The 17729-nt window shown below is 49.0% G+C and overlaps 1 protein-coding gene across 1 annotated transcript in view; it reads left to right on the forward strand.

Annotated features, from left to right (window-relative positions):
• The window catches only part of SIAE (sialic acid acetylesterase), a 23100-nt gene extending 5371 nt beyond the window's left edge, over nt 1-17729 (forward strand). Inside the window, exons 2-10 of the mRNA XM_034754800.1 lie at nt 2043-2204; nt 9647-9822; nt 10214-10352; nt 11620-11803; nt 13617-13726; nt 13812-13945; nt 15366-15520; nt 16469-16664; nt 17161-17729. Coding sequence (XP_034610691.1) covers nt 2043-2204; nt 9647-9822; nt 10214-10352; nt 11620-11803; nt 13617-13726; nt 13812-13945; nt 15366-15520; nt 16469-16664; nt 17161-17415 — 1511 coding nt within the window. The 3' untranslated portion in view covers nt 17416-17729. The remainder of the gene's footprint in view (nt 1-2042; nt 2205-9646; nt 9823-10213; nt 10353-11619; nt 11804-13616; nt 13727-13811; nt 13946-15365; nt 15521-16468; nt 16665-17160) is intronic.

A 17729-nucleotide genomic window follows, 5' to 3' on the forward strand; every position in this document is an offset into this window, starting at 1 on the left:
CAGTCAGAGCGCGGCGCGCGGGGCTGAGGTTGCCTTCCCCACCCCACCCCCCGGCAGGGGGCGAACCCGGCAGCCGCGCTTCTGACTGTCAGGGCGGGGCTGTGAGGTCGGGCCCCCCGGGCAGGGGGTGAACCCGGAAACCGCCCCCCACCGCTTGCCCGCAGGCCACACAGCGGGCCGCGTGTTGTGCAGGCCTGGTCTAGACTTTCCTGCTTCCAGGGAGCACCTGAGAGAGGCAAGTTGGTTAGGCTTCTGTGGTTGCAATAAAAATCTCACTGAGACATTCCGCCCCTTTGGAAACCTTGTGGCTGGGGACTTACCTCTCAATCTAAAAAGAAAAAAAAGTTAGGGTGTAGAATACCCCTGACAGGTCAGATCTGGGGACCTCTCTGCCCCTTCCTTCATCACCATTTTCAGCTTTTTCTGTTTTGTTTTGGGTTTGCTTCCCTCATTAAATGAGACACACAATTTTGTAGGAGGCAAAATTTCTATAAAAGCCCCTGTCTGTTCCTGTGGATTTCCCCGGTCTTCCCATTCTCCCTTCATCCTACTACACCCTCATGTGTTGCTCCTCCGGTAACTCTTTTTCCTTCAGTCTTGTTTTTCTGTAATGTGTCCTTTTAAGAGTCTGTTTACTTCTGTTGCTCTGAATTATGCAGGGCTTTGGTGCAGCAAACTGGAAATTCTGGTAGTTTCATTTAAATGAAAAATGAAGGGTTGTTATTGAATTAATTATGAAAGTGACTAATCCCATTAACGCAATCTCCTCCGTGCTGTTAAATTCCATTTGTTTGATGCTGTTTCTGCATTTTCAGATGGCTGTATGCACAGATTCTTGTGTTGGCCAATAGCCACATCATGGAAGTAAGGGGGTGGTACTTGGATGTGTGGCCATCTGGGGCTTTGGACCCCAGGGGTGGTAAGGGAGGTGGATTGGAATCGTCAGGTAAGAACATTATCTAGATATTGAAATTTTAGATAACTCTAGAATCCTCAAGATGACTAACATTCCATTAAGAGATGGGGCTGGTTACACGTCTCAGAGTCCCAACTGCAGATTCTGGAAGACAGCATTGCATTGGTTACGGGCAGTTCATGTTTTTAGGGTTATCTTCAAAATCACGCGAAAGAGAGAAACACAATTATTTTTATATGGAAGTTCAGATTCTAGAAACGGCGAATTCCATGACAGATGGGCAGAGTGTGAATTCTGTGGTAAATTCAGTGGGAGCCGAATAAACAGGGCCCTGGTAATACACAACTGAACTACTATGAGTATTGTTACACGTTGGTCCCGATTATTTATTAAAGTCCAACCATCATCATATTTACAGCATTCGTACAATATTATGATTTCTTCAACACTGAATCAGTGGAGAAATAATTTTTTTTTTCAATTGTGTGGAATTACCTTTTGATGATTCCAGCAATTAAAGTTCTTCAGTTCCCCACTCATGGACCTATTTATCCTCCTCAAAATCTTGCCCATTTAATTGTTACATGCTAGAAGCAGTGTTTACAATTGACATGTGGCTTTTTAACAGAGTAGCTTATAGTACACAATGTTTTTCCTATTCCTCCTTATCTGTCTTGGTATTTGTATCATGCTGATATCTGAGCCACTCAAGTCAGTATTTAATAATATGTATTTATTAGCTGTCAGAAAATGATCAATTTTTGTTGGTTTGTTTGCTTTATTAGAAGGATTTTTGGCTCAAACATGCTGTATTATCTTAACACCAATATTGTAGGTGTCACAACAAAATCAATAGCTACTGTGTGCTGCCATCAAGACTTACTTTAGATAAAGGGAAACAACAAAATAAGAAAGAACAAAAGGACAGTTGTCATGGGAGAGCACTGTGTGTTTGTCTCCCCATAACATGCTTCGTTAACTCTGTCTCACAAAATGACAGCTATAGACAGAAATTCCATACAGTTACCTACCTCCCAGTGCATACCCTGTAGAGGATAAGGGGTTTGGCATTTCTGAGAGGAGTAAAATATTGACAGGACGATCATGACATTTTTCTGGATCCTAGGTGTGACGTTTCGCTTTGCATCCTATTATGGCGACCACATGGTATTACAGAAGAAACCAGCCGGCGCAGTGGTATGGGGCTACGGGGAAGCTGACGCTAATGTTACCGTGTCTCTTTCCAAAGACAGCAAAGTAATAATGAAGAAAATGGCACAAGTTGAAGGTAATAAAATAAATCTCAGATTCCTACTGCTTTGCACTTCCTCATGACCACACAGCTTCCAGGGCCTCTCTGCCCCCACTCCCTGCCTCTGATGAGGGCCAGGAAACATCCCCCAAACAGCAGCAACTATCCACTTCCCTAACCGAGTGGCTGTCCTACAGATGAGCTCCCAGGCAGTGGGGAATGTGGCACCAAACCCTGTTTCCTCTATGATTTGTTGGCTTTGTGTTGTTGCCGTCTGACCTTCAGAGAGGATAGGGAGCTGCACTAGTTAGATGGCTTCTCCAGTAGTTCACATGGTACAAGCTTGTGGAATTGAAGGAGGCATGTTCTAGTCCCAACTTCCCAAGTGCCTGTTTCCTTTCTGCAATAACTGACAGTTGTCTGGAGCGCACAGATTTGTGGTGCACCTCCATAGACCTTGTGCACCCTCTTTTTGGCTTCTCTCCAGGCCTCACAGCAGAAGGCAGCGTAGGGCCCGCATTTTACAGTTTATGGTCAGATCGTTTTCCCCAAAGTGGCATTCTGTGGAGATTCCCACCATACAGGCCAAAAGTGCCCCCTTTGCCAAACCTGCACCAGTGAGGGGGCTTTTGAAGTCACGTAGCAAACTCAGTCTTAATCTGTGCTTCTCTGATTTGCCCGTGTAGACACACTAAGTCAGGTATTGCCACATTTGACCAGGTTCTGCCCTGATCTCTGCCTGGAGCTGAGGCATTTCTGGTATTTAATCTGCCTCCCTCTCACACTTCCTTTTTGCAGTCTTGACACCAACTCTAGCACATTTGGGTTTTCAAACAATTGAATCTCTATTTACTGAGCTGCCGTCAAAATGATAATTTAAGTAGGTGCACAAGTGCAGGTTCTTCAGTGTAGGAATGGGGATAAAAAGGGGGATTTATTTTATCTTTTATCTGTCCAAATGATAACTGAGCTCTGACTTTTGGTCTGTACGTACTTCATACAATGCTGTAGCTGAAGGCGACATGGAAAGGGAAAAAAGTTAGTTGCCTCCTCTTGTAGAATAGAATATCAGGGTTGGAAGTGACCTCAGGAGATCATCTAGTCTAACCCCCTGTTCTCTCTCTCTCTCTCTCTCACACACACACACACACACACACACACACACACACACACACACACACACGCACACACACTAGCATTGAAAGAGCAGTGATGACGCTGTGGTTGGGGCACTGGCCTAAGGCATCGACGACTGGAATTCAATTCCCAGTTTAGCCGTAATTTCTGTGTGACCTGGGGCAGGTTATTTAATCTCTTTGGGCTCAGTTCTGCAGCTGTAAAATCAGTTCAAGGTGCTGAGCATATTCTGAAATTGATATCGCAGAGCCAAAGTGCTCCAGCAAATGGGTGCTTCTCTGAAGTTCTTCTACTCAGATATAAATGCATCTGGGATGATATAAATGCCTCTGCTTTATCATTAACCAGAGGGCTTCATTGGAATAAAAGAATGCCCATAAAGTCTTGCCTTTTAACACACATACCCTATAGTAGGGAAATTTATCCTCCTTTTCAACTGAATTCACTCTGTGGTTCCCATTTTAGCTTCAGGCCTATAGGTCTCTAAATGGACACTGTTAATTGGAAGTCATCAATACAAATAATTGGTTAGCAGTCGTTTCTGAGCACCCCACCACCCCCAGCATCTAAGACCCTCATCCTGCATGTTGTCCCATGTGGATGGACCCCTGCAGCGCTCCTTTGAGGGCTTTGGGGCTCTGTTCAGGTGTAGGGCTTTGCTTGCTTGCAATAGCATAGTACACCTTTACCCCGATATAATACGACCCGATATAACACGAATTCGGATATAAAGCGGTAAAGCTGTGCTCCGGGGGCGGGGGGCGGGGCTGTGCACTCCGGCGGATCAAAGCAAGTTCGATATAACGCGGTTTCACCTATAATGCGGTAAGATTTTTTGGCTCCCGAGGACAGCGTTATATCGGGGTAGAGGTGTAATAATCTTTGTACAAAGTATGTCTTGTAAGGTATCGTTTGAAAACTCATAATTTGCTGGTCCGTATTGTCCTGATAAACTCTGTGGCAACATTGTACAGGTAGTTACAAGAGTCCCCTGTATGGTGTTATTAACACGTCTTCCGACCCCATAGTCCTGCCCAACAGAAGTTGGCAAACATTGCTGTCCTAACCAGAAAAGTGTGTGCTTTGCTTAATTTGCATTTAAGCAGTAAACAGAGTCATCAAGTAGGAAGGAGAGACAAAGGAAGCTCAAACAGGTGAGGAAAAGTCAGCAAGGAACATCCTTCCACACAGACTTTTTGTCTCCTAGTGCTCCGCTGGAAATGTGTTTCAAGAGGGGGACTGAAACTATAAAAAGGAGGGGCCGAGGGGACCACCCCTCTCTCTCCCTGCCTATCACATTCACTGCACCTGAAAAGAACAAGGAAGCAAGTGTTGAACTCTGGGGGAGGGATCCGGACCTGAGAGTCTGCTCAGTAACATTGCTGAAAGCATGTGATGAGAAGCTGGGCTTGAATCTTATTTATTTTCTGATTTCTACACCTCATTACTTGTACTCACTTAAAACCTCTCTCTTTGTAGTTAATACACTTGTTTTACTGTTGTAGCTAACCCTGTGTGTGTAAATTGAAGTGTCTGAATAACTATTTGAAATAATGGGCTGGCTTATTGTTCCTGTTAAGGAATAACAAACTTAAAGTATTTTGCACTGTCTAGGAGAGGGCTGGCCAGCACAGGACATACATTTCTGGGGGAGATCTGGGACTGGGGGTGTGTTGGGGTCACCGTGCAGTGTAACCATGGCTGGTGAGACCCAGAGTGTAACCCAAGTGTCGCTGGCAGGCTGCAATTACACACAAACACTCAGCATGTGGCTTGCATGCTAGAAATCTGTTTGTGAGCAGCCCAGATGGGAACTACTTCAGCAAGGCATTGTAAGGCATCCAAGCTTGCAGAGCAGGGGTGATGCAGTCCCCCCACTGGTCTGGACTGTACCCTGGGATGTCACACCCATGTGGATGCCCCCCCACAGAGCTCCTTTGAAGGCATTGGAGCTCTGATCAGGTGCAGGGATTTGATCACTCGCAACAGCATGTGGGATTGGGGCCTATGTCCTTCCCAGAAAATCTGGCCTGCATTGCGAGGCTCCTAGTGGACATCATGGTGTCCCCTTCTCTTCTCCCATCCCCAGTTACTGGACACGCTAGGATGATGGATGTGGTCCTAGAAAGACAATCTTTGCCAATATTTGGGGCTTTCCAACCACGTTCTTCTTATAGCTTAAAATGTTTTTCTGTTCCTGTTGCTGGGGGAAAGCGCCGCACAAACCTCAGGAACGACTGACTTCGCTCCTCACGTGCTGTAGAATGCACAAAGTCAACATACTGAAAAACCAGAGGCAAATCATATTTTCTCCATTGCCTCTCTGTGGTGGAGGTGGCAGGAGTTACATAGAACATCAGCAGGAGAACAAATTTCAGAGAGTCTGGGGTGGGGTTTAAGTGACAATTTTCATAGATTCCAAGGCCAGAAGGGACCATTATGATCATCTAGTCTGACCTCCTGTGTAACACAGGCCACAGAACTTCCCCCAAATAATTCTTAGAGCAGAGCTTTTAGGGAAAAAACAGCCACTCTTGATTTAAACATGGTCAGTGATGGAGAGTCCACCACGACAATTGGTAAATTGTTCCAATGGTTAATTACTTTCACTGTTAAAAATGTACACCTTGTTTCAGTCTGAATTTGTCTAGCTTCAACTTTCAGCCAGTGGATCGTGTTAGACCTTCCTCTGCTAAACTGAAGAGCCCATATTAAATATTGTTTGCTTATGCCCAGTTTACCAAGGGATCTAGATGGCTCTGAATCAGTGACCTGTCCTCTTCGTCATCTGCCACATCCCTAATTTTTGCGTCATCTGCAAACTTTATCGGTGATAATTTTATGTTTTCTTCCAGGTCATTGATAAAAATGTTCACTAGCGTAGGGCCGAGAACTGATCCCTGTGGACCCCAATGGAAACACACCTGCTTGATGACGAGTCTCTATTCACGGTTACACTTTGAGACCTATCAGCCAGTTTTTAATCCATTTAACGTGTGCCATGTTAATTTTATATCGTTCTATTTTTTTAATCAAAATGTTATGTTGTACCAAGTCAAATGCTTTACAGAAGTCTAAGTATATTACGTCAGTGCTATTACCTTTATCAACTAAACATGTCCTCTCATAAAAAAATCAAATTAGTTTGACCAGATCTATTTTCCTTAAACCCATGTTGATTTGCATTCATTGCATTACCTTTCTATAGTTTGTTATTAATCCATTATCTTGACTGAGATCAATGTCAGGCTGACAGGCCTATAATTATCTAGGTCAACCCGTTTACCCTTTTTAAAAATTGGCACAATGTTAGCTTTCTGCCAGTCTTCTGGAACTTCCCCAAGACTTATTAAAAATAAACATTAATGGTCCAGTCTGCTCCTCAACCTGCTTCCAAAAGTTTTAAAAGAGCTGGCTATCTGTACCTACTGATTTTAAAATATCTAACTGTAGTAGCTTCTGTTTAATATCCTCCAGAGATACTAGTGGAATGGAGCATGTTATCATCATCATCATATGATGAGATTATATTAGGGCTGTCAAGCGATTTAAAAAAAATTAATTGTGATTAATTGCACTGTTAATAATAGAATCCCATTTATTTAAATATTTTTGGATGTTTTCTACATATTCAAATATATTGATTTCAGTTACAACACAGAATACAAAGTGTACAGTGCTCACTTTTTATATTTATTTTTGATTACAAATATTTGTGCTGTAAAAAAACAAAAGGAATAGTATTTTTCAATTCGCCTCATCCAAGTACTGTAGTGCGATCTCTTCATCATGAAAGTTGAACTTACAAATGTAGAATTATGTACAAAAAATAACTGCATTCAAAAATAAAACAACGTAAAACTTTAGAGCCTACACGTCTACTCAGTCCTACTCCAGCCAATCGGTCAGACAAACAAGTGAGATAATGCTGCCCGCGTCTTGTTTACAGTGTCACCTGAAAGTGAGAACACGCATTCCCATGGCACTGTTGTAGCCGGCATTGCAAGATATTTACGTGCCAGATGCGCTAAAAATTCATATGTCCCTTCATGCTTCAACCACCGTTCCAGAGGTGATGCTGGTGACATTCATGCTGATGACAGGTTCTGCTCGATAACGATCCAAAGCAGTGCAGATCGACATATGTTCACTTTCATCATCTGAATGATGGGCAGGGCCTTGCTGGTCGAGCTGGGGTGTCAGTCCAGTATGGGGGTGGCCCACTCCACCACTTGGTCGTGGGCTTCCCCGGGGGTGATTTCTGTCAACTGTGGCCCGGCCCGCGCACTGGGTCACCTAAACGGGTAATCCTTGGATTCTGAGTGGCCAAAAAATCAAACAGTCTGTGGAATTAGCCCCCTGGGCAGGGCGAAGCAGCAAGCAGGCTGCAACCCCGGGGTGGGGTGAGGCAAGCGAACAATCAGTCTATAGGCCTCATGCCTCTCGGGGCTGGGGCATACTTTAGGCAGCTTCCTCAGCGAGCAGTGGATCGGCTTCCACAGTGGTCTCCACAGCTGGCGGGTCGTCTGGTGGGTAGTCCCGGACCTGGTCCCCGGGCTTTACCGCCAGGGGCACTGCAGGTACCTCTGCAAGAGCCAGCAGTGTACTCCCTTCCTCCTTCACCCCTGTCTCCCCTTGACTGGCCTGGGCTGCCTCCTTTCATCTAAGTTCTCCACTTGGAGCATATGCATCAGGGAAGAGGGGGTGTGGCCTCCTGGACCCACAATGATTGGTCCGCCCTTGGCGGCCCACTGCAGGGCCAGTACACCCCGTCACAGCATGCTCCACACCTCGCCCCTCTCAGATTTTGGAAGGCACTTCTGATTCTTAAACCTTGGGTCGAGTGCTGTAGCCATCTTTAGAAATCTCACATTGGTACCTTCTTTGCGTTTTGTCCAATCTGCAGTGAAAGTGTTCTTAAAACGAACAACATGTTCCGGGTCATCATCCAAGATTGCTATAATATGAAATACTTGGCAGAATGCGGGTAAAACAGAGCAGGAGACATACTATTCTCTCCCAAGGAGTTCACTCAAAATTTAATTAACGCGTTATTTTTTTAACGAGCATTATCAGCATGGAAGCATGTCCTCTGGAATGGTGGCCCAAGTATGAAGGGACATACAAATATTTAGCATATCTGGCACATAAAGACCTTGCAGTGCCGGTTACAAAAATGCCATGCGAACGCCTGTTCTCATTTTCAGGTAAAATTGTAAATAAGAAAAGGGCAGCATTATCTCCTGTAAATGTAAACAAACTTGTTTGTCTTAGCGATTGGCTGAACAAGAAGTAGGACTGAGTGGACTTGTAGGCTCTGAAGTTTTGTTTTGAGTGCAGTTATGTTAAAAAAAAATCTACATTTGTAAGTTTCACTTTTACGATAAAGGGATTGCATTATGGTACTTGTATGAGGTGAATTGAAAAATACTATTTCTTTGTTTATCATTTTTACAGTGCAAATATTTGTAATAAAAATAATAATATAAAGTGAGCACTGTACACTTTGCATTCTGTGTTGTAATTGAAATGAATATATTTGAAATGTAGAAAAAGATCCAAAATATTTAATAAATTTCAATTAGTATTCTATTGTTTAACAGTGCAATTAAAACTGTAATTAATTGTGATTAATTTTTTTAATCACAATTAATTTCTTGAGTTAATCACACGAGCTAACTGCTATTAATTGACAGCCCTTGATTATATCTGTTTTTTCCCCCAAATACAGAAAGGAAATATTTATTGACCTCTTCTGTCTTTCCAGCATTGTTATTGATAATTCTGCCATTTCCATCTAGTAATGGACCAATACCATTATCAGGATTTTTTTTGTTCCTAATACATTTTAAAAACTCCTTTTTCTCCTTGACTCTGCTGGCCATAGATGTCTCCTTGTGTCCATTTGCTTCCCCTATCAATTTTCTACAATTCCTAACTTCTGATTTATATTCATTATTCTCAACTTCACCTTTCTTCTATTTGTTATATATTATTTTTTTAGTTTTTGTAGTTGTCTTCACTTCCCCTCTAAACCTGTTTGTTTTTTTAATGGGCACGACCTTCTTCCTCATTTGTGGGATCGTGGCTTTTTGGGCATCTAGTAAAATGTTCTTAAATGATTCCTAATTATTGCACATATTTTTCTAATTAAATTCTTCCTCCCAGCTGCTTTGGCTCATAATTGTTTTCAGCTTTGTAAAATGAGCCCTATTAAAGCACCATGATATGAAATGTCCCTTTTCATTTAATAAAAACCTCTGTTTGTATCGCTGGATTGATACCAATCAGGGATCTGTGCTTGCTGCTATCAAGTCAGGGTCCTTTGCTTCATGTTTCAGAGCACTCTGGGACCTGGAAAGTTGTACTGGCTCCTACGGACCATGGTGGCCCTTATAGTGTGATGGCAGAGCAGCATTCCAGGGAAGAGCCAAAGAATCTGACGCTGTGGGATATCTACTTTGGAGACGTCTGGCTCTGCAGTGGGCAAAGTAACATGGAGATGACAGTTTCCCAGGTAATCTCCAGTCCTCCAGTATGTAATGAGGCATTAGCTTTTGTAGGGGTTGGGACAGGGCTGGTAACTATGTCCAAAGAAAAAGAAAGTTGTTCCCTTTTGATCTGTCAGGGTCAGACATTAAGCTTGCTAAGTGAGCGACAAGGAATCATAGAAATCCAGTTCAGTTTTCCTAGTGTTTTGTCCAGTCTAGTTTTAAATCTCTCCCATGTGGCTGGAGTTTCCACAACTTCCCAGCTTCTTGCACTCCTGAGTGACCTCACCCTCCGGAGTATTTGTCATTGGGACCTGCAGGAGTTCAGCACTGCAGACTGTATGTTAACCACGCAATTAGCAGCCATGACTGCTGTAGGAAAGGCCATGATGATTCACCGCCCTGCCTGTTTCCTAGATAATCAATGCCAGTAAGGAGCTCTCCGAGGCACCTCTCTATCCATATGTCCGTGTGTTCACGGCCTCTCTTATTCAGTCTGAAGTGGAATTGCAGGACCTGGCGAAGATTGACTTGGAGTGGTCTATACCGACAGCTGGTGAGTACAAATCCCCCTTAAAAAGGGCCTGTTTAGCTCCAAAGCCTAACTGACACGTAGGGGCAGGAATGTCAGCCCACCTTCTCTGAGACTTTCCAGAACCCTGTTGTTTAACCGGGCGAGACCAGATGCCACCTTCCAGGTTTAGCTAAGGTAAAAAAACAAGCAGAAAGAACCTTTCAGGCCTTCTTCATCCATCATAAAGAAGCAAAACAGAGCAAACCCTATGTATAAATTTAAAATCCTGGAGGTGTTCTCTTCCAGCTCTGATTTCTAGAATACTTGTTCTAGTCTATATAGGTTAGGGATGTCCAGATTTTATAGGGACAGCCTTGATATTCGGGGCATTGTCTTATATAGGCATCTATTACCCCCACAGCCCCTTCCTGATTTTTGACACTTGCTATCTGGTCACCCTTGGATAGGTTCTTCCACCCTCACCCTCAAAAATATCTGAGTTTCCAGTTGTACATTTAGCATCAGTCACGAGCAGTTTATTCTTTCTCTCATCCTCTCCCAGGGGCAGGATTATGCATGCAGTGGAGCCGTTTGCTTTGGGAGTGGTTTTGTTGTTTTTACATGGCCATACTGCTCTGTGTCTTAGCAATGACTGGTTGGAGAAGGTACCTGGCCCTTGGAGTGGAAGGTGGGGAGGTTTGTGATGGTCCTGAGGTAGTTCGGTCCAGACTCTGGACCCAGCCCCTGAGAAAGCTCTGTCTCCTGCACCGACCAGCTTTACCATGGTGCTGGAAAGTTCCATTGTGCCTGAGGAATGGAGTTGTCAACCACATCATCGTCCTGGACTGCGAGGCTCTTAGATACGCTGGACCTAGGCCATTGAGCGCCTTAAAGATAAGGACCAAGACCTTTGAAATGGGTGGGAAGCTGCTGTAGGGAGCAGTGATGTCCTCTCCAGGCAGCCCTTGGGATCAATCCAGGTTGTTTCCTCCAGCATGTTTTACAGTGTGCTGTTCAGTCCAGTTCGAACGGGAATTTCTCCCGTCCCTTGCGAGGTGATGCCCATTTCTGGAAGGCTTCCCTGATATTCAGCCTAACAATTCCCCTCCCTTTGGAATTGCTCCTCTGGATCAGACAGGACACTGGCCAGGTAGACTCTGTCCTTGCACTGGCCCTCCCACAGGATGGATTTCCCTGGTGGGGGCGTCCCCCCCAGCACTTGCAACTTTGCCTCTGGAAGCTCCCCCTGACGTTTGCATCGCCTGCAGTTTTCTGATGTTTGCCTCTCGGTTCTCTTTTTCCTGAACAGAAAACTTGGGTCACGGGAACTTCAGCTACTTCTCAGCTGTGTGTTGGCTGTTTGGCCGTCACTTGTATGAGACGCTCCGGTACCCCATAGGATTAGTGGAGTCCTCCTGGGGAGGGAGCTGCATTGAATCCTGGTCCTCAGGAAGGGTGCTGCAGGAGTGCGGGCTCACAGGCGAAGCCAGTCGGTGAGGACATTGAGAGCAAATTCACGGCTGTGAAAAACACATCATGGACCGTGAAATCTGATCTCCCCGGTGAAATCTGGCACCCAGCTGGGGGCTCCTACCCTGCACCGGCTCCAGCTGTTAGTCCTGGCAGGGGATGGGGAGGGACCAGACTTCCTCCTCCCTTGCAGGGGCCACTCCCAGGGCAGGTCAGACACATCTCCAGGAACCTCCTCCAGTTGCAAGAAGCTCTGGAGCTCCAGCTGTCACCTCCCCCACACGGGGAGGCTGCAGCTCCAGCTGTCAGCCCTCCACTGGGGCAGGAGACTGCTGGGAAAACTGGACAGAAACAGATCTGGGGATTACAGTGGATGAGAAGCTGGATATGAGTCAGCAGTGTGCCCTTGTTGCCAAGAAGGCTAACAGCATATTGGGCTGTATTAATAGGAGCATTGCCAGCAGATCGAGGGAAGTGATTATTCCCCTCTATTCGGCACTGGTGAGGCCCCATCTGGAGTATTGTGTCCAGTTTTGGGCCCCCCACTACAGAAAGGATGTGGACAAATTGGAGACAGTCCAGCGGAGGGCAACGAAAATGATTAGGGGGCTGGGGCACATGACTTATGAGGAGAGGCTGAGGGAACTGGGATTATTTAGTCTGCAGAAGAGAGGAGTGTGGGGGGATTTGATAGCAGCCTTAAACTACCTGAAGGGGGGTTCCAAAGAGGATGGAGCTTGGCTGCTCTCAGTGGTGGCAGATGTCAGAACAAGAATCAATGGTCTCAAGTTGCATACTGGGAGGTTTAGGTTGGATATTAGGAAAAACTATTTCATTAGGCAGGTGGTGAAGCACTGGAATGGGTTACCTAAGGAGGTGGTGGAATCTCCTTCCTTAGAGGTTTTTAAGGCCCGGCTTGACGAAGCCCTGGCTGGGATGATTTAGTTGGGGATTGGTCCTACTTTGAGCAGGGAGTTGGACTAGATGACCTCCTGAGGTCCCTTCCAACCCTAATCTTCTATGATTCTATGACATATGGTAACCCACCCTCTCCCAATAGCCTGCGACCCTCACTTCAGCCCTGCTGCTGGCGGTAGTGCCGGCTTTAGAGCTGGGTGCCTGGCCAGCAGCCTTCCTCTCTGGCTGCCCAACTCTGAAAGCCGTGCACCTGCCAGCAGCAGGGCAGAAGTGAGGGTGGCAATCCCGTGACCCCTCCCCCCCTACAATAGGTTTGTGACCCCCATACCCTGACCACCTTTGGGGTCAGGACCCCCAAGGTTACAACACCATGAAATTTTAGATGTAAACATCTGAAACTGTGAAATTGACTCATTTAAAAAAACCCTGGTCATGACATTGACCAAAAGGCACTGGGAATTTGGCCCTTGCTGGGCCAGCCTCAAACCCTATTTCGTTCCGCACCTGAGTAATTCAAGCTCTGACTTTCCACTCTTGAAAAGCTTCCCCTGTGGGTTGGTACCCGGGGGGAGTGCGATGCTGCTAGAGCAATGACACAGGCAGAGCTGGCAGGGCACGTGCTGGAATAACCCCAGAGGAGTTGGGAACGGCATCTCGTTAGTGACCATTTAACCCCTTCCCTAGAGGCTGTTTTTCCAGCTCATCTCCCTCGGGCTGGGCTCGTCTTTTCCCAGTGCTTTTAGCCCTGTCAGTCTGACCCCAAACGGTTCATCTCTTTTGGTCCTGTGTATCCAGTCCCCGAGGAACAAGTCCAGTGATTGCCCACCGTAGGGGATCAATGCCACCTGGAGTTGGCCGGTCACCTTGTGTGGCGTGAGGTGCTGCCCCCCATCAATCGGTGCTTGTCTTGTGTCGTAGGTTTCTTCTTCCCACGCTGCTTTCTGGCCCTAAGATGCCCTCTGTGCTCTGGAATGCGATGATCCACCCGCTCCTCAACATGTCCCTCACGGGCGTCATCTGGTACCAGGGTAAGTCTGGCAGCATATCACGGCACCGGCCACGCCACTTTGGGTGCTGGGTGCAGCTCTCATTTGTCCCGTGTGCTCATTGCAGGTGAAGCGAACGCCTTAGTGAACACAGATCTGTACAACTGCACGTTCCCAGCTCTCATCGCGGACTGGCGCAGGACCTTCCATGCCGGGTCTGAGGGGCAAACGCAGCCGCTCTTCCCCTTTGGGTTTGTCCAGGTGACTGGTAGCCAGGGTACTGACCACGGAGACAGGAATCGCTGCTCAGAGCCAGCTCCTGCTTGCTGCTCGTTTAGCTCACTTCACTGCAGAGCGATCCCTGATGCTGCGCAGGACTGAGGGGAGAGCCAGGCTGAGTCAGGTTGATCAGAGTTTCCCTGCTGACTCCTTGATGTTAATGGACCCAGGAGTGGTTTTGCCATAGGCACCAAGTCCTGGCATAGCGGCCTTGTAGGGGGAGAGTGAGCTGTGAGTTGTGCTGGAGGGGTGATATACGCTCTTGCCCCCGCGGGGCAGTCAGGCACTGCTGCCTGTCCCCTTTTCATTCTGGCTGGGGTCTGTGCCCTGCTAGCTCCTCTGCTCCTATCTCTATCTCACAGCAGAACAGGGAGCGGGGGAAGACAGGGCCCCCCACATCTTAGACCCTCATTTCCCCTCCTGACGCACTGGGAGGGGAAAGGGGGAAGAGAAGCCACCCCTGCTCTGTCCCCCTGTCTGCCTCACCCCCAGGCTCTCCTGGCTTCAGGTGAGCGGGGGAGGCGGCGGAAAGAGGGAGCGTATGGGTGGAGGGAGAGGTCTGGGAGGAAGGAGGAGAGTGCTGGGATGGAGGAGAGTCAGAGGCGCACTCTGAGGAGAAGCTGATGGAGAAGGACTGAGCCCAGCAGGGAAGGGGAGGGAAAGGGCGTGAGGGGATGAGCTGAGAGAGTCCAGCTGACCTTAGAGTTAGTGCCCTGCCCGCAGTCCCGCCGATGGGCCTCGCCCAGCTCCCTTCCCACCGGTCACCAGCCCTCTGTCCCAGCCCACCACTCCTCCTCTGCCTGCCTGCCACCCTCTGTGCCAGGGGTTCCCAACATGCTATAAAAACTCCACTTCTGCATATAAAACCATAGGTGCTGGAACTAGGGGAGCTGGGGGTCCAGCTGCACCCCCTGGCTTGAAGGGGTTTCCATCATATCCAGGGGTTACAGTTTGGTTCAATGGCTCTCAGCACCCCCACTATACACATTGTTCCAGCGCCCCTGTATAAAAGCCAGGCCGGCACTGGGGGTAGCAAGCTCGGGCAGTGGGGCTTCAGCTTTCTGCCCTGGGCTCTAGTGAGTCTAATGCCAGCCCTGCTTGGCGGACCCCCTGAAACCTGCTCAGGGGGCCCTGGTGGAGAACTGCTGCTCTATGCCATGGTGACCCCGCTCTGCCTGGCTGGGGCGTCCCCTGGCCCCGGTGTCTCATGGGCTGGGGTGGAGCAGAAGCTCAACTCTCCGCATGGGGAGTTAGTATGGAGCTGCTGGTGCAAGTCAGGGCCCGCTGGACCGCCCCCTGCTAGGGTGGTTGATGTGTGGAACACTGGGAAGCAGGGCTGGCGGGGGGTGGCTCTGGCCCCAGTGGGGGATCAGCTCTTTCCCAACTCTCCCTGTCTTTGCAGTTATCCACGTTCCGCCGGCAGGACCAGGATGACAGTTTCCCCCGCATTCGGTGGCACCAGACAGCTGACTACGGCTATGCACCCAACAAGAGAATGCCCAACACCTTCATGGCCGTGGCGGTGGATCTGTGCGACGAGCACTCGCCCTACAGCAGGTAACTACCCACTCCCTGCACAGCAGCCTGCAGTGCACCCAGGGGACGTTCCATAGCACTCGGCCTGGAGGTGCCAGGGCCTTTCCACACACATGAGGGGTGGGGCTGAAGCAGGCGTCTGTTGGGCCATGTTGCAGTGTGGGAGGAGAGTGGGGCAGGGCCGGGAAAGAGGAGGAGGACAGGGAGTGCCGAAAGGGGAGGAGAAGAAATCCCCTAATGCACAGTGCTCCAGGGTCACTCCCCACCCCCGTGTCACTGGCCTCCCAGATCTGTTAGCTGTGCTTTGCCCAGCTGGGTGTGTGAGGCGGGGAGATGTACAGGTTTGCATGCCCTGTCAAGTACTGGGCGGCACAACGGGCTTGGGTGCACTGCTTGGCTCCCACCTTGGCTCAGGTTTGGCCGGTGGCCTCTCTAACTTCTCCTGGTCCCGTTGTGCTATTCCTCTAGCCCCCCTGGCAGTCACAGCTGCTCCCCTCTTCCCTTCCAGATCATTTGTCAGGCCAGACCTACCACCGCTCCCTGCTGCTCCCCACCCCAGCGGCAGGCCTGGTCATCGGCCCTTTGATTGGGACCCTGCAGCCAGTCTGCAGTCCAGGAGACGCTGCTGCTGTTGTGGAGGGAGCCCCTAGCCCTCCCCTCCCACGGCTGACTTCTTTACCTCCAGGGTTGGTCGCTGTCTCAGTCAGTCCCCCTCCCTGGCAGACCTGCTCCCTCCAGCATCTGCTCCCACCCCCAACCTCTCCAGGCAGTTGTTGCAGGGTCCCGTTGACTCATCCTGCAGTTCGACAAAGTTCTTAGCTGCTGGGGTGGGGTGAGGGCACCCTGGAGCTACACGGCGCCCTCTGCTGGCAGAGGTGGAGTTTCAGGAGCCACTGCTTTTGGCTGCACTGCTGGGAAGTGGCTCCCTGCCCTCTCCCCATCATTTCCCCTCTGCTTCCCTCTTTGCAGCATTCACCCCCGGGATAAACAGAACGTGGCATATCGGCTGCACCTGGGAGCCCGAGCTGTGGCATATGGAGAGAAAGGCCTGGTCTTCCAAGGCCCATATCCTACAAAAGTCGTGGTGGACGGAGCCAGGGGCCTCATTAACGTGACGTATGGCCAGGAACTCCTGCTGCTTCTAATGCACGACCGCATCTTTGAGGTGAGGAGCATGGGGGTCCCTGCACGTCTCAAGGCAAGCGCCAAGGGCAGAGGGGCTGCACTGTTACTGGGCTAGCCTGAGTGCTCTCCGGGGGGGCACATGACCCCTCCAGCACCATCAGCTCGGGCTGTGCCCCCTGCCGGAATAGCTGGCCCGATGTCAGTGGGGCAGGCAGCTCTTGCCGCACGCTGGCTAGTTGTCTGAATAAAAGTTTGCAGTGGACAAATCCCAGATGTGCTGGGGCCCAGGGCTAGAGGGGCGATCTAGCAAATGCTGCCTCTCCTGCTGTTGAGGTGGGGGGAGCTGCGTCCCCTGCTGTCCGAGGGGGAGAGGAGGCTGAGCTGGGAGGTGCGTGGGGCCCTAAGCAATCGCATGCACTGCAGGGCAGTTCTGCCATCTCCACCCCAGAGCGCAGCGATGCAGCCAGAAAACAACAGAGCAACAGCTCAGTGCAGCAGAGCGAGGTCACGTGACTGGTCTGTGCTTCTTCCGGCAGGTGTGCTGCTCTGACCAGCCCCAGCTCTCGGCGCAGGAGCCGTGCCAGTGGGTTCCAGCGCCCATGGTGTCAGCATCTTCCCACACAGTGACGCTGTCCAGCCCTGGCTGCAGGACCGCTGTCACCCGCCTGCGCTATGCATGGACAGAATGGCCGTGTGAGTACAGACAGTGTCCCCTTTACAACAAGCACCTGCTGCCAGCACCTCCGTTTGTTATCGACTCTGCATTAAGAACAGGTTGGGCCAACTGCTAGGGGGCGGGGTGATGCAGAGAGAATATAGACTCGTAGCTAAGGCCCCATCAAATTCACGCTCCATTTTGGTAAATTTAATTATGATAGGATTTGTAAAATCTTAAATGTAACCGTTTCAGATATTTAAATCTGAAATTTCATGGGGGTCCTGACCCAAAAGGGGGAAGGTGGGGAGCAGTCACAAGGCTACGGTAGTGGGGATGCGATATTGCCACCCTTACTTTGGCACTGCTGCTGGCGACGGCGCTGCCTTCAGAGCTAGGATCCCAGCCAGCAGCCGTGGAGCTTCCTGCAGCCAGGGGAGATTCCCTGGG

This window comes from Trachemys scripta, chromosome 21 (genome assembly GCF_013100865.1).
Source record: "Trachemys scripta elegans isolate TJP31775 chromosome 21, CAS_Tse_1.0, whole genome shotgun sequence".
Taxonomy (NCBI): domain Eukaryota; kingdom Metazoa; phylum Chordata; order Testudines; family Emydidae; genus Trachemys; species Trachemys scripta.